The sequence below is a fragment of the Orycteropus afer genome, unplaced genomic scaffold (assembly GCF_000298275.1).
Source record: "Orycteropus afer afer isolate SDZICR_OR568_19922 unplaced genomic scaffold, OryAfe1.0 scaffold00037, whole genome shotgun sequence".
Taxonomy (NCBI): domain Eukaryota; kingdom Metazoa; phylum Chordata; class Mammalia; order Tubulidentata; family Orycteropodidae; genus Orycteropus; species Orycteropus afer.
Genome location: NW_006921624.1, coordinates 5054242 through 5070317, shown reverse-complemented (window position 1 = coordinate 5070317; position 16076 = coordinate 5054242). Strand labels below are relative to the sequence as shown.

Genomic DNA, 16076 nt, shown 5'->3' with positions numbered 1-16076 from the left:
AGCGCCCTGGACTCAGGGACCTGCTCAAGCTCCAAAACACAAAGCCCCGGAAAGCTCAAAGCCTTTCAGAAACCGTGCTTTACAACCACCCTTAAACTGACTTCACGACAGAAAACATTATGAGAAAAATAGATTTTCTTTGTCCAGGCGGCCCTTTTTCCCACAATAAACAGGAACCACAATGTGTAACAAACAAGGCGAGAGGGCTCAGTGGGAGAACCATTAGCTTTATTGGCTGCAGTTCTCCTCAGGAGCCTGGTCTGCTAGGACTGGACGTTCCTGGATGGGCACCCCCAGGCCGGAGCTGGCGAAAGGGAGAAGAAAGAAAAAAAAAAGGAGAATTTTAGGTCCAATGGAGGGCTTCTGGAGTAAAACTCTGACAGGTAAAGGCAAGATTATTATCCTTAAGCTGCTTTCAATGAGGTCATTTTGTATTCATCCATTCAAGAAATCATTTATCAAAAGCCTACTAAGTGCCAGGCACTGTTCACTGTGTATCTTACTTATAAAAGGAGCATGAACAATCAAAACATAGACCCATCACTGATGATAAGAGGAAATTTCTCACGCACAATTGAGAGATGGACAGGTTTCACCTTCCACTTAATTTGTCAGAAGTCCTTTCAGCCCTGCGACCCTCCCAATCTCCAAATGGCTTCCAAGAAAGAGAAAGAGGCACTACCTCCAGGTTTCCTCTGGCTTTCCGAAGGATTTTGTGGGTTACAACCACTGTGGAGAGAATGGAGAATGAGATGATTAAAACACATGTGTCCAGGAAGAGCGCAAAAGAGGCAAGTTCAGGGAGGAGGCCTCAGCCCCAAAGGGTACAGACGTGTGGCAACCGCAATGCACTCAGACAAAGAGAAGTATGAAGGCTCCCCTGTGCCGTCACATGCCCCAGGACCACATACTCCATCTCAAGAAGAAAAAGCGGGACAGATACAGCTCTTCAAGGCCACGGCTAGGCACAACCTCACGGCACTACAGAAGGTAGAGTGCACGACCCCATGCTGTAGAAGACAAAACCGAGGCTTCACACGGCTCCCTGGACCCCAGGCACGTCTAGGGTATTTCACGGGGCCTGGGAGGATGAAGGTGGAGGACAGGGTGGAAGCTTATGCCCAACTAGCACCTGACCAATATCAGTCCTACGCCTTCTGTGAAGGGGGTGTGCCCTGTTCCAAGCAAACACATCACTGAAGGCCTAAGTCAAGAGTGGAGAGCAGTTCGTAGAGTACGATTTTACATCAATTCTTCGAGCAGGCTCCTTGTGGCCTGGGGGAAGGAATTGTGGGCTTTTTTTTTTTTTTTTTCCTTCTCCTTAGTCTGCCCTTTAACTGGTATAAAAGCCCAACGTGGTTTCCCTGGGCAACTCACCTTCCACCTGGATGGGAGGGAATGGATGGGGTAATTTCAGAGGTCCCTGCCCACCTGGGCCCTCTGAGCTGTATGCTGGGCAGGTCCTCAGCAAATCAGAATTCAAGGGGAGAGACAGGCATGCCCAGTCTTTCAGGAGAGCAACTGCAAAGGAAGGTCATTTCGTCCCTCAGTCTTTTTTTTTTTTTCCCCAACACAAACTCCAACAGTAGCCGGAATGCCACCACCAAACAGATTTCTGAGGCTGGTCAGGGATCTGTTCTAAGCAGGGCTGGGTGGGGCCCAAGAATCCAGCTCACTCCCCACATAGGGATAGACACAAGGCCTCCGGAACCGGGCCTTTGGCCAACAGTGCCGAAGGCTGAAACTGACCCAGCCTCCAACACACTCAGCCCAATTCCACCAACTCCCCAGTGGCTTCTTCAGAATAGGTGCCATGTGGCAGCCTTGAGAAAATATTTATTTCTTGCCTCACAAAAATTTCTGTCTGGAGGTAACAAAGTCTGTTTGCAATCTGTGGCACCGGGGAGAGCGACGGGAGGTTTGGGCTTTGTCTGTAACTGGACAAATGAACTGCAGAGGCCGCCGCTGCTTCTCTGTGCTCCCTGCACCCTCACTGCCTGCTCCAGGGCAGAGCTTCTTAACCAAGGGCTGGAGGTAGGCTTTACCTACCCACTACCATCGAGTCAGCTCTGACTCACAGTGACCCTAGGGGACAGAGTAGAACTGCCCTATAGGGATTCCAATGTTGTGAATCTTTTACAGAAGCCTATTGCTTCATCTTTCCTCCACTGAACGGCAGGTGGTTTGGAACCGCCAATCTTTCCATTGGCAGCCAAATGCGTTAACCACCGAGTCACCAGAGCTCCTTGTGAATATGCTTTGGGGGCTCCTAAGTCCCTGGAAACTATGTACAAGCCTATAGGTGTATACAGATGTATGCTTTATTCTGGGGCAAAAGACCATAGCTGTCTTTGCGGTTGACCCAGAAAAACAACACAAATGTGGAGGCTAAAAACAATTTTGAGACACATTCAATATACCTAAAAAACAAAACTCAAGTAGAAGAGCTAAGGAACATGGGGTCTAAGTTAGGAAATGAGAAACGCAACCTGTGAATTAGATAGATGGACCTTACACCAAACAGCACTGCCCAAGTTCCAAAGCAAAGAAATTCCCACTGATGAGGGACAGAGAAGTGGAGAACTTGTCCCAAATCAAGACTTGCCCCACTGCACATACAGGCCCAACCAGGTCTTTACCACCAAACCCAGGGTTCTTTCTACCTCAGCAGAGTGCTGGCAAAGAGGACACTCTCCGAGTGGTGTCCCCCTGGTGACAAGTCACTTAGAACTGGGACCTCACGGAGTCCCTGCAGCCCTACGGCATAGGCTTTAGTCCTCATTTTGGAGTAAAGCCCGTGGCTCCAGGTCAAGGTCATGATGCCCTTTCCTTACCTTCCCCTGTAGACCCTAGAAGGAGACATGGTATTCAGCTTGTCCCATACAGGGACCAGCCCTTGGCCCTGGCTCTTCTATGTCACCTTGCAGGGATGGGGGAGGAGGGAACACTATGCACTTTCACTTAGTCTCTTTAGAGCCAGAAATGGACCTGTGAGACTGGCCTGGCACAGGAGAGGAGGTGACAGGGCCGGGCCAGCCACCGGCTATGTGACCTGGGGCAAGCCCCTCACCCCCAAGCCAAGCCTGCTCCATCCAGTGCCTCATAGATGCAGAGACAGGTGACAGCCGTTTACATGGATGGGAAATGCTATGAGATGTGTGTTGTTTTTCTACTAATGGTTTGCACCCCCATACACAGGATCTAGTGTGACATAATGGAAAGAGGCAGAAAGCTAACATTCGTTGAGCATCTCTTTGTCGCAGGCACTGTGCTAAACGTATCAGAGGTTAGTACCATTATCAACCATATTTCACAGATGAGGCAACTGAGGTGATTTTTATAAAGTCATGACTGCACAGAAGCCTCACTTCCCATCATCCCCCTGGTTGCTCCAACAGTCAAGCTGGAATATTCTATCACTACTTCAGACACATCCAAGTCTGGCACTATCTTTCCCCAAGCCCTCCAGTCCCCAGTATGTCCTTCTCTACAAGTGTCATGAACCCCTAGGCCTGTCAGACCCCTCAGACACCTACCACTCTGCCAGGTCTACCTTCTCACTGTCTCTCTAAACCACGCCCCACCCCCCTCCTGGCCTGGCCCAGCCCCGCCAGCCTCATCACTGCACCTGGAAGCCTGCTGCAGGCCTGAAAAACTTTCCCCAGAGTCCCAGGCCTCCATGTTCAGCCACGGGAACCTTCTAACACGCCAGTGGACCATGTCACTCCCTGTTGCTCACTCCTGAGTCTGGTCCACAGAGCCCCTTGTGACCTGGTCCCTCCTTATCCCCCTCACGTTATCTGTGAGCACATCCCTGAACACTCAGCTCTCTGTCACCTCTGCGAGTGTGCCCTCTGCCAGGATCCTGTTCCCCCTGCCTCCTGCACCAACTGACTAACTCCTACTTACCCTTCAAGACCCAATCAGCCCAGTGCCCTAAACCACCTCTTAGGCTGCCTGGAATTGACTTGGCAAATCATTTCCCATTAAGCTGAAGCTCTGTGCTGGCAGGAACTGTCTCACTCACCTCTGTCCTCAGAGCCTGGCCTGGGGTCATGGGGCAGGAACTGAGTTCTCTTCTGCAATTCAAACTCTGCCAGTCTCACAGAGTCCATTTTCAGCAGGTTCCCAAGAGGGTGGCTAAGGAGAACTCCTACTTGACAATAATGTATGCTCTGTACTTCTCAGAAATGCCCCAGAAACGTTTGACTTTGATAAGAGAGCAGCGTTGGGCAGGCTTGCACTCCGGAGGGGAAGTGCTACAGTTGGCAGTTCTCCTAAGACAGGGAAACTGACACATGGACAACTGTGAGGCTTGGCCTGGGCCGTGCTGACAAAAGGCACTAACATAAACCCGACTACTGCCTGCTGCTCTACACGCCCAATGACTGAGGGCTGAGGGCTGAAAGCAGGGCAACGGACCTGCTCCAAACCGTCTCTGAAGCATCCAGAGCAGAGCTGGGGCTGACCTTACCAGGGCGAGTTAACCTCTGTAAATCCAAGTCTCTGTATCTGTCTTGACAACCAGTTCTCAAACCCATTCCTTCCTCTTGACCCCAATGTCCCGGCTGAGGCCACCTTCTTACTGAAATAATGAATCAGCCTCCTAGTGGGGTGGCCCCCAGTGAGCCTTTTTCACCCACAGATGAGGCAGGACCATCCTCTGCTCTAAATGCAGCCCTCCCCCGGCACACCTGCCACAGGAGGCCTTTCACGATGCAGTCCCTGGTCCCCCAGCCCCTCCCACCTCAACGTACCACCTGCAGCTTTTACTCCACCAACATGACCTGCTTTAGCTCCTCACATACAAAACCTTCTTCCTTGCCTCTCGGCCTCTGTCCATGCTGCTCCCTCTGCCCAGATGAACACTGTCCTTCTGTGGAACACTCCTCCTTTCATACTCAGCTCAGCTGTCACCTCATCCAAGAGGCCCACCTTCCCGACACAGTGATGCCTACCTTACTTCCCTGTCATGCTCCCATGACCTCACACCCTTTCCTATCACTGCACGGCCCAGGCACCTGTCTCCTGAGAAAGGTAACACCCCCTGGCACCAAGTGGCCCCTCCACCTAGGTCTGTTAAATGAATACATTTGTCTGTGCCATTCAGAAAGGATAAGTATGAAAAAAAAACCCACAAATGGGAGGAAGATGACAGACGGTGTGGGCATAATTGCTAATGGGACCAGAGGTGATCGGACAAGGTGGTCGCCCTCCAGCCCACCCTCACTCACACTGGTCAAAGATCACTTTCTCCTGGTGCTTGCTCAGCTGTAAGAGCTTGGTGGTGTTTTGCAACGTCTTGTCTTGTTCAAACAATTTTTTTTGTAATTTGGTGATCTCTGCCTTCATGTCTCCAACCTAAAAAGAAAAGGAATTCAAAAAATGAATATAAAATACCTTATCACCTAGGAATTATAAAAATATATATAAAGATGCTGAAACTCACTAATAAAGACATTTGAATAAAAACTAGATGCCATTTTCTTTGATCAGACTGGCCTGAGCGGACAAAATCCCGTGGTGGTGGGGGTATGGCAAAAGGACTCCCGGGACTGCCAGGGAACTGAAAACTGTTAGGGTCCAGCCAGTGGCACCCTGCTTACAGTCTGACCCCACAATTCTACACTCTGGCATTTATCCAAGAATAATAAACAGCACGAGCACAAGAAGACGCCTGTGCACAAGGAGGTTTGTGGTAGCAAAAAAGAAACTGAGTTGTTTCAGGAAGGGCCTAGATAAATAAGTGACACTGCTTACAAACAACAGAGTCATTTTATAGCTATTAAAAAGGATGATGGAGAGCTGTGTATTTGCTGACATGGAAGGAAGACCGCGGGTGAAAAGAGCCCCACACAACATGGCCTGTACGCCAGGTACTCCTGCTTCATGAACCTCAAGATACCTGCCTCTAGTCAGGGACGTGCCTATCAAGCTGTCCAGAAAAGTGTGATGACATGGAGAGGTCCTGAAAATGTCAACAATGATTACCTCCAGGAGATGTGAGCTGGGATACTATCCTTTTCATTTTTCAAAAATTATCTGAATTGCTTGCTATTTTATAAAAACTGTAATGCTAGTTTAAAACAAGCTTTAATGTTCAAATTTGAAAAAGAGATGACAAAAGCATTATTAGGAGAATATGCTGCACTAAAGAGCTCTGGTGGCACAGTGCCTAAGGCATCTGACTGCTAAGCAGAAGGCTGGCAGTTCAAACCCACCAGCCACTCTGTGGCAGGCAGATGGGGCAATCTACTTTTAACTGCCTTGGAAACCCGATGGGAGTCGCTATGAGTTGGAATCCCCTCGATGGCAGTGGGTATGATGCACTGGGGGACCTGCATGGAATTTTCAGAGGCAAGGAGAGTGTGGGTGGCAGTGGAGCTGTACAGTTCTGAGATGGCACGCACACACTGCAGGGACTCTCCCCACCAGTCTCCACAGAACCAGCTCACAGGGGAAGGACAACCCCGCCCCCGTGAAACATGCCGACTGATGCCCCAGCACAGGTCACTCTCTGCTGCACTGAAATACTTCTCCTAAGAGGTGAGATGGTGGGCTGTCAGTTTACCAACAGTCCCTTTAGGTGGTTCCCAAACTTGTTTATGGCAGTTGTATCTGTAATTAAATTACATAATTTAATCAAATATTAAGTAAAGCCATGAACTAAGTGTATGAAAAGAGAGAACTGAGTATATGAAAACTGACATATGCTTCAGAAAGACAATGTAAAGGCAAGTCACGAAAAAACACATTTCTGGCAAAGGAGGTGTGGGAGAGTCGACGATAAAAGATGTGGGAGGAGCAGAGGCCAGAGGAGCTCTTCTACTCAAACAGCATTGCAAGTGTCTAAGTTTTCTCTTCATCTTAAAGAACCAGAAATTGGAAGTGACAGACATACATTATGGATGCAGTTTATGAAAGAAAGAAGATGTGAACTCCAGTCAGGAGACTCACAGTCAAAGAAAAGGCCCCGGACCTACATCAAAAGAATGGCAAATGAATGTACGTTTATCGGTTTTAAGCGAAACTAAAATGTTTAAGGTATGCATCGTTTTTTGATTCCCTCCTTTAACCTACTTTTAAGACTAACCAGTCGTGTCAGGTACAAGGATTTCAACTGTTCTTTCAAAACAGATCCTAATTACACTAGTCATGGCTCCAAAGACCACACGTTCTAGGACAAAATGTCTGCACTGACAGCCTCAGTTCCACACCTGCACAGTAGGGGTGACAACCCCTGACCCATCTACCACACTGCAGCAGAGTCAGACTCAGCAAGATGGTGCCTGAGGGCTCCGAAGTGATTATTCCCCACACTCCCTAGCTAAGCCGTATTCCTCTTTCTACAGTCAGCTAAGGGGCCGCCTCTTCCAAGAAGCCTTCCTTGAGACCCTTCCCCACCAGAGTCTAGGTTAGCTACTGGTTCTCTGGACCCCCAGGGTGCCCAGTGCTTCTCCCATCATTGCCCACGTAGCGGATTATAACTGGTTGTTGACTGGCTTGCTCCCCCGACTGAACGACAAACTCTTTCAGAGCAGAGATCATTCCCTGCTTTTGATCAGCAGCGCCGTGCACAGGGCCTGGCACAGAGGAGGTGCCGCGAGACCGTCTGTCCGCTGGTGGGTTAACTTTCATCTGCGCTCTAGCACCCTGTCCCTATTCTACCCAGCACTTAACATGAGGAATTTTAAATATTTATGCATCTGCTGTTTCACTGCATTAAAACCTTCATTTTTCCAGGACGAATATATGATAGTAAAAACAGCAGGGCCTCCAGAGCCCAGCTGTCGATTCCTAGCTGTATAATGTGGGGGAAAGTTACTTAACCTCTTGTAGCCTCAGTTCCTACTTCTAAAACAAAAAAAGAAAAGGAGTAATACCTAACCCTCTGAGGTTACTGTGAGGGATGAAACGAGATGCTAAGTGTATAGCAGAGTGCCTGACACCCAACGGGCACTGACCGAAACAAATCTCACTGAGAGCCACAGCACCCTGCGCCGGGCTGGGGGCCATGCCCCTCCTGGGAGGCCTCCAACTTCATCAGCGTTCAATTCCAGTCTGACTGCTACAGCTGCGGTTTTTTTCTCCCTTGTTTTCTTTTTCACAATGAAAACCCTCAAACATTTACAAAAGTAAAGTGAGAAAAAGTAGCAAGTGCCCAGGTTACCCTCCAGCTTTAGCAATTATCAAGTCATGGTCAACCTTGGCTCATCTATATATTCATGCCCACCTGTGTCCCCGAGGATTCTGAAGAAAATCCTAGAAGTTAATCATATTATTTAATCTATAAAATATTTCAGTATTCATCTCCAGAAGAAAAAGACTCATTTTGAAAAACATAACCACAATATCACCAAAAAAAAAAAAGACAGTAACCCTTGTTGTTGTTGCTTTTGTTGTTAGGTGTCATCCAGTTGGTTCCACCTCATAGTGACCGTGTCTACCAAAGAAGAAACACTGCCCAGTCCTGGCTGTCCTCACAATCCTCACCGTACTTGATCCCATCGCTGCAGCACTGCGTCAGTCCATCTCCTTGACGTGTGTTCCCCTTCTTAGCTGACTCTACCTCACCAAGCTTGATATCCGACTCCAGGGACTAACCCCTTCTGACAACATGAACCAAGCACCGCGCTTGCTTCTAAGGAGCATTCTGGGTGTACTTCTTCCAAGACAGATTTGTTCACGCCTCTGGCGGTCCATGGTATATTCCATATTCTTCACCAATACCGTAATTCAGACTCATTACTTCTTTGGTCTTCCTTATTCAAGTATTATTCTTAGTACCACCAAATAGGTAGTCAGTGGACACATTCCCCTGGTTGCATCACAACTCTATTGTTTCAAACAATTGGTTTGTCTGATTCAGGATCCAAATAAGCTCAACGCTTTACATCTGCTTGAGGTATTCCTAAATTTCTTGTAATCCAATGCTTCTCAAAGCCACCCTGAGGCTCATAGAAACAGACTGCGGGGCCCCGCAGCAGTCAGTGAGTTTCTGTCTCACGAGGTTTGTGGTGGAGCCCGAGAATCTGCATTTCTGACAGACTTTCAGGAAGTGCTATGCTGCGGCCCAGCCTCCAGATTCTCAGAACCACGGTGAATCCACAGGTGCCTCTTCCCTCTTTTTCCCCTCCCTCTAACCCGTCCCCCTTTTCTTACTAGGATTAGAAGATGGTCCAACTCACATTATACATTTTCTGCACCAGACCTAGAATCAAGCTCTTTCTCCAAGGAGTCCTAGTTCCTTTCAATGGGAAAAACAAACCACGGTTTCGGTGCTAGGGGTGCTATCGTACTAGATTGGGCGTTCGTTCTAAAAATGTTTAATGGCTAGACAGCGTAAATTTTCTGTAAAAGAAAACAAATCATGTGGTCATGCTGTTATTTCGAATTCAAATTTAGGGTCTTAACCAACATCTTTGATTTTATATTTGTACCTCTTTTCTCTTACAGTGAAATCTCAGTTACTAATGAAATTAACATAACCGATTGTTTTATCCTATGATAAGAAGTTTCAGAATGTCGATTCCAATATTTCCACTAACAATATGATCGCTGAAAATAGTTTCATTATCTTTGGAGTTGCTTTTGCCCATACGGTATTACTGTACTAGGGATGGACAGTCAAATTACTGTGTCTGAGTCACTGAAATATATCCTTTTTGCATGGTTATGTCTCCAGTATTTATACAGTAAGGTTTGTTCGTTCCATCTTGCTGTCAATTTTTAGAAACTGTACTTTTTCCCATTTTGATTTATTTTTACTTATAATATAGAGCACTTACACGGTTTCCAGGTCGAATCTATAAAACAAGCTCTCTTCAGAGAGACCCGGCTCCCGCCCCATCCCTGCTATCCTCTTTTCTCCCACTCCTCTACATAAACTATATTGTTACTAGTCATCCTCCCATTTTTTTAAAATTATGTCAAGCAAGTAGATGTATTTATTTGTACTCCCACCTCCAACAACTTCCTTGGATAAACTGAGGCACATGATACACACTGTCCAGGACAGGCCTATGGCTGCTCGGACCGCAAGGCGATTGTGCATTAAATGCAAAAGGCAAATTAATGACATTCAGAGAAACTGCCAGGTACTAAAAAACCATTGGGCTTGCTGATGGAAACACAGAAATCTGCTTTACACACATTTCACACCAAGCAAAAGGCACCGTATGAAACACAGGCAGTGACAGAGAAGTGGCTGGAGGCAATTTAACACCACACAGGGGGCCTGTGTGTACCAGCAACAACTGCAAAGCATCTCAAAGGTCCTTCTTTTGGCTCTAAAATTCTGTGATGCTAAAGTGAGCATAATCAATTACCTGAGAAATCCTCAGAAAAAACAGGCGAATTGTCATGAGCGCTGACCAGTCCCTGGACTAGAGTGTAAGCAGTGGGGATGAATGGGACTCTAAAGATGAAAACCGGAACTGCATCCCATCCATGTAGCCTACAGACATTACTGTGCACTGAGGACAGAACCAGTAGACAATGTATGTACACAAGGTCAGTCGTCTAGTTCAGACACGTTATGCTTTACAAACAGTATGGGACAGAGGCTCATTTGGGGTATGGTAGGAGATTATTCACTCATTTATTCACAGCTATGTTTTTAACACCGACTATGGGCCAGGCACTGTGCTAGACACGGGGTGTATAATGCTGAACAAAGGAGACATGGTCCTCTCAGGGAAAACACAGGGAGGCAGACTTTAAACAAACATAATTATAACCTGTGATAAGGCCATGATGCATAAGAACAGGATGCTGTTACTGAAAGATCAGGGAACCCTTTCTGACCTTGAAGCAACATTCAGGCTGAGATGTGAAAGATGAGAAGGAGCCAGCCAATCAGGAGTGGGGTCGAGGGCTGGGGGAGGGGGAGAACAGTCATACCAGGCAATCCGAGGGGCTAGGTGAAAGGAGAAGAGGGAAAAGATCGTGGTGCATTACCAGAACGAAAAGACTGGAACCCAGGGAACCCTCACCCTTCCTCCCCACATCTCCATCTCTTACCTGACGGCCCCACCAGCTAAAAGTGGACAGAACGTGATTTTCCCGTGTAAGGGCTGGGTTTGTGCTTCCCTGTGCTTAGGGTATCCATTCCAGGATCCCAAGAAGGAATGCTTAGGGCAGGATAATCAGAGCCTTCAGAGCAGAGAGGACTGCCTCACTGGTTCCTCCCTGCCACGTTTACAGATCTGAGAGCTGTCGAAAGGGGTTTACTAAATGAGGTAATGACGCAGAATGCAAACTTCCCCTCTGCCTCCCTGCTGGCCTTTGGTAAGAATTTATAAGTTAGACAAATGAGAGGGGAAATACCTCTCAGAGCCCCACACCACGAGCTCTCATTCTTTCTTAACCTACACGCTCCTTCCACCAGTGAGGTTTCCGAGGGGCAGAGCAGGTGCCCACCTTGTCCTCCTGCATGTATCTCTCAGACAGAACTCCAGGCCAGTGTCTGCTCCATCTGACTCCCGATTCGGAGCTCGTCATTCCAAAGTAGTGAAAACAGATTTTGAACAAGGCCCACTAAAATATGGTGATGAAAGCTAGCAAGAGGAATCAGAAGGTCCAGAGAAAGGCATCGAAAATGAAAGGGATTCTGAGTACAGAAGAATCAGCTAATCCATGAGAGACAAACTGGAACTTAAAGCTTCTAAAATAAAAGAATAAACTTTGGGTTCAGATACTTAGGCTTCCAAACCAGCTCTGTTACCCTGAGTAAGTACCTCAACTACTGAGTCTCAGTTTCCTTACAATAGGACTCAACTCAATAAAGACGTGCTTGGGGCAGGGCTCAGTCAGGTCAGGGCACAGGCTGAGCTCAAGGGATGCTGGGAGCTCAGCTAAGTTCACAGGAGAAGCAGCCAACACAGGGCCCAGCATGTCCTTCTTAACAAACATGACACCTTCCCTTCCTCTGATACATACGCCAAACTGAGAGCTGCTGAGGGCCAAGCCCTGGGCTAGGATGGAGGAGACTAAGACAAAGGTCCCCGGTGGCATCTGTGACCCTCTGAATCCATGTGTCACCTACCTGCTCACAGTGATGGGTGCACTGGCCATCTGTGGGGACCGAGACTCTCCAAAGAAGCTTCAATAACCTCAAGGCTTCTTCCAAGATCAGCTTGGCTGTGTTCACACTGGTGACAAACCTGCTCAGATGCACTGTGTGTGGACCCTACACAGGGGGATGAGAAGGTTGTCACATGCAGTCTTAAAAAAGATCAGGGACAATTAAGCTTTAATGGACAGCACAAACCTCCAGGTTGTAGGGCTTGTTTCACAGGCTCAGTGAGAGCATGGTGCCAGATGACACTGAGGTATTGTTCTCAAAGACTGGTGAGTTACAGATTATAAAAGAATTTCAGTCTAATCAATAACCGTGATTGATAACAACCAGTGTCATCTACATTTACCACACCGAGGGGCGGGTCCTTGATAGACCCATTTGTACGGCTCAGCAGCCCATGGAGACTCTCTGGAAGGCAAACACCAACATCAAGTGAAGCAACCTATGCCCCCCACAAACACACATCAGTCCCTTTAAACCTCTATGCTTAATGAAAATATGGTATTAGGGCCTTACAAAGTCTCTCACCCTCTGCTGGCAGATGCAAACTCAAACCGACGGGAGGACAGGGCCGTGAAAAAGCCAAGGACATAACTCAGAGAAGGGAGAATATGAAAGTTAAAAAAAAATTAAAAGACCATTTGTCTTCACAAGTAATAACAGTAATGCACAATAAAGGGACATAATCCTTTTTAGCTATAAAGTGGCAAAAATCATTATCAATAAAAATAACTTGATGAAGGCAAGAGTGCAGAGAAACAGGTACTCCTAGCGGGAAATGATCTTTGTGGAAAGTAATACAGTAACAGTTACCAGGGGCCCGAACGCGTTCATACTCTTTGAGTCAGTGTTTTCACTTCTAGGGATTTAACCTAAAGAACTAAGATGTGACGGAAGGTATCGGTACGTGGCCGCTCATTACAGCTTCAATGTCCAACAGACAAGAGAAAGAGTAAATAAATGAGAATATATCCATACCATTTGTAGCCAGTAAAGTCAATTCTAGAAAAATAATGGAGTCAGGAAAAATGTTTACAATATGATGTTAACTGAAAGTTAAAATATGAGATTATGATTTATGGATTAGTCTTGTTAAACTGAAAGTAGATCAAAATTTTAAGTGTTGACCTCTTGGTAGCTTATTTATAAATGTTTTCTTTTTTATGCTTTTCCCCAGTTTCCAGTTTTCATACATACAGATTATAATCAGAAACAACAATAATCTTATTAATATTCATTAAGTCATTCAACAAATATTTACCAAGTACATATTCCATGCCAGATCCTGTGCTAACTAGTGAATATACATTGTTGTGCAAAACAGCCACTATCCCTGCTCCTCTAGAGAGTATTAGTGGAATATAAAATTGTTTTTCACAATACAGCAAAGCTAAATAAAACATAAAGGCAAAATGAGAATCAGGATTCAGGTGGCTCAGTAAGGCTTCAGTAAGGACCTGAGAAGGGGACCCGTAGAAACCACGGCCCAGAGAAGTTCAGAGATCAGGTCCAGTCTGAAGGGAAAAAGGAAATGTGAACCAAGCCTCAGAGGAAGTCAGAGGAAGTGAAGGAAGAAATGTTAAGTCAAGAGCCTGGCACATGGGTCCTCAGTAAAAGGTGACTTTAACATGACAAGGCTTCCAGCAGGATAAGTCAAGGAGAAAGGGAAGGAAAAGGAGCTGAGGAGTATTCCAAGCCAGAGGAAACAAGGGGAAGTAGCGCTGGGAGCAGACTGTGTGTGGCAGGTATGGCCAACAGACTGAGGAGAGCAGGAAGGAAACCGTAAGAAAGCAGAAGAGGATGGGAAGGATGCAGGCTGGAGCCAGACCTAGAAACTGGAGTCTGGACTCTACCCAGGGACCAGCGATGGTGTCTGCACAGATGACTGAGATAACCAGCATTCTCCTTCAGGGTACAGTGTCATAAAATAGAAAGAGAGAGTCTTAGAGGGCACAGAAAACTAAGTTCAGATCCTGACCACCGCAAGTTGTTCCACCTTGGCATCTGTAAAACAGAACTGATACCACCTACTGCACAGCAGTCCCGAGGATGAAATAAAACATCATAGACAAAGCTCCTCTGCATGAAGAGATGGGAGCCAGCATCAGTCCCAAGGTGCACGTAGGACATCTCATATTGGCAAGCCCATTACAAATGGTAGGTGAGCATTTCCTTCTCACGAACCTACCTTGTTCAGCACAGCAGCCCTAGTGCCTAAGTGTGCAGGCCTGGATGGGCATGGATAGGTGGGCATGGATAGATGAATGGATGGACACACTGATGGACAGATGGGTAAAAGGATGAATGGGTAGGTGGATGAACAGAGAGAGAACAGACAGAGGCAGTCATTTGCACGTGCAGCAGATTGTGATGAAGAAACCACAGTGCAGGGTACAAACCTCAGCGAATTACCCCCTCAAGCAACAAACAGTCCAATGGTCCCTTAGATTGGACCTGACCTCAGAGCTTCCATGAGCCACTTTGCCTGGCCCTTCTTCTCAGGGCCTTGCCAAGGGTACTTGAGCTACTTGCGCCCTACTTCCTCCTTCCACTCTTCTCCGCGCAGTGAGAATCTCTCTCCCACCAGTTCTGTCAGTTGGGTTACCTTTGTTCCCAGCTCTTGAATTGTGGAGCTAGGAGCTTCCTGGATTTGAATGTCCATTTCAGCAAGGAGCCTCTGGCCCTGGCCAATATGCTTGAGCAGGGCATTGTAGTCCTCAATCAGGCCCAAGACATGGTGTCCATTCTTGCTGGCCCACAGCTGGTGGCCAGGGACCAGCTGGAGCACACACGGGCTACTGGTGGCTGAGCTGTCACTATCGCAGGAGAAAGAGTTCATGTCATTTCCACAGAGCAGAAGAGTCTCTGAAGCTGCAAAATGAAAGGCAAGATGGCAGATGTATTTGGGGCAGCACTCTGTGTTCAAGGAGCTTACAATCCTGAAGCTACCTCTCAGACCCAAATATCTCACTGGACACAAGTTCAGAGAGAAGCAGGGGCCTGGCTCCTCGAGCTCTGTCTGTCTGTATATTACCCCCCACAAGGAGGATTCATCTCATGGGAGAGGCTCAATTCAATTCAACCAACATTTATGGAGCACCCCTCTGTGGAAGACCCTGATTCACAAATGGATCACGCCAAGTGCCACATTCCAGTAGCCCACGGTCTAGTCAGAATGCAGATAACATGTGGGAGATGCAACAGCACCCCCACAATGACGATGAGCCGGTGCTCAGAGGAGAAAAAGAACCAATTTCTATGCAGGGAGGGAAAGATCAGGAAAGGCTTCCTAGAAGAAGAGTTGAACTGGGTTGGACGGTTCGGACAAATTATAGGAAACAGAGTAAAAGCCCATTGCTTTTTACCTCTGGATCAAAACATAAGTATGGATGAGCAATTCTGACTGGGGATATCAGGAAAGGCATTTCACAGAGGAGCTGCATTCGTGATGGGCCTTGAGTGAGTAGCAGGATTTTCAGTGGCACAGGATGAGACCAAAAGTAGTCTGGAAAAAGGGGAAGCCACATAGCAAAGTCAGGGGACGTGCAGGCCCATTTGCAGGAGTCACCTGTGTGGCCGCATGATGGCAAGGGGTAAGGCTGGAGAGGCCCACTGGGGCAGGATTGTAGAGGGCCACGAAAGCTACACTAAGGTGGTCAGAGTTTGATCCAGGGCAACCAGGACCAATGGAGCTGCTGAAGTGGGGAACACCTACAAGCTGGTTTAGAAGAGAAGACCACAATAACCCCAGCTACACACTGAGAATGTGAAATCCCAAATCCCTGCCAAACACCATCTTGAGTTGGGAGCAGGGAGCTATTCTCTTCAATTTAAGAAGTCCTACTGCTATACCGGCTAAGGCACTTGCTAACCAGAAGGCTGGCCGTTCAAACCTACCAGCCACTCCTCGGAAGGAAGGTTGGGCAATCCTACTTCCGTAGTGATACTGCCTTGGAAACCCAAGGAGGGGTCGCTATGAGTCAGGGCTGACTCG

At 47.4% G+C, this 16076-nt stretch overlaps 1 protein-coding gene across 1 annotated transcript in view; it reads right to left on the bottom strand.

Moving 5' to 3' along the window:
- Nucleotides 1-247: 247 nt before the first annotated feature.
- Nucleotides 248-16076, bottom strand: part of CDK5RAP2 (CDK5 regulatory subunit associated protein 2) — a 233458-nt gene continuing 217629 nt past the window's right edge. The window contains exons 34-38 of the mRNA XM_042780378.1: nt 14688-14953; nt 12047-12190; nt 5235-5361; nt 683-729; nt 248-304 (exon numbers count right to left, since the gene is read on the bottom strand). Coding sequence (XP_042636312.1) covers nt 248-304; nt 683-729; nt 5235-5361; nt 12047-12190; nt 14688-14953 — 641 coding nt within the window. The remainder of the gene's footprint in view (nt 305-682; nt 730-5234; nt 5362-12046; nt 12191-14687; nt 14954-16076) is intronic.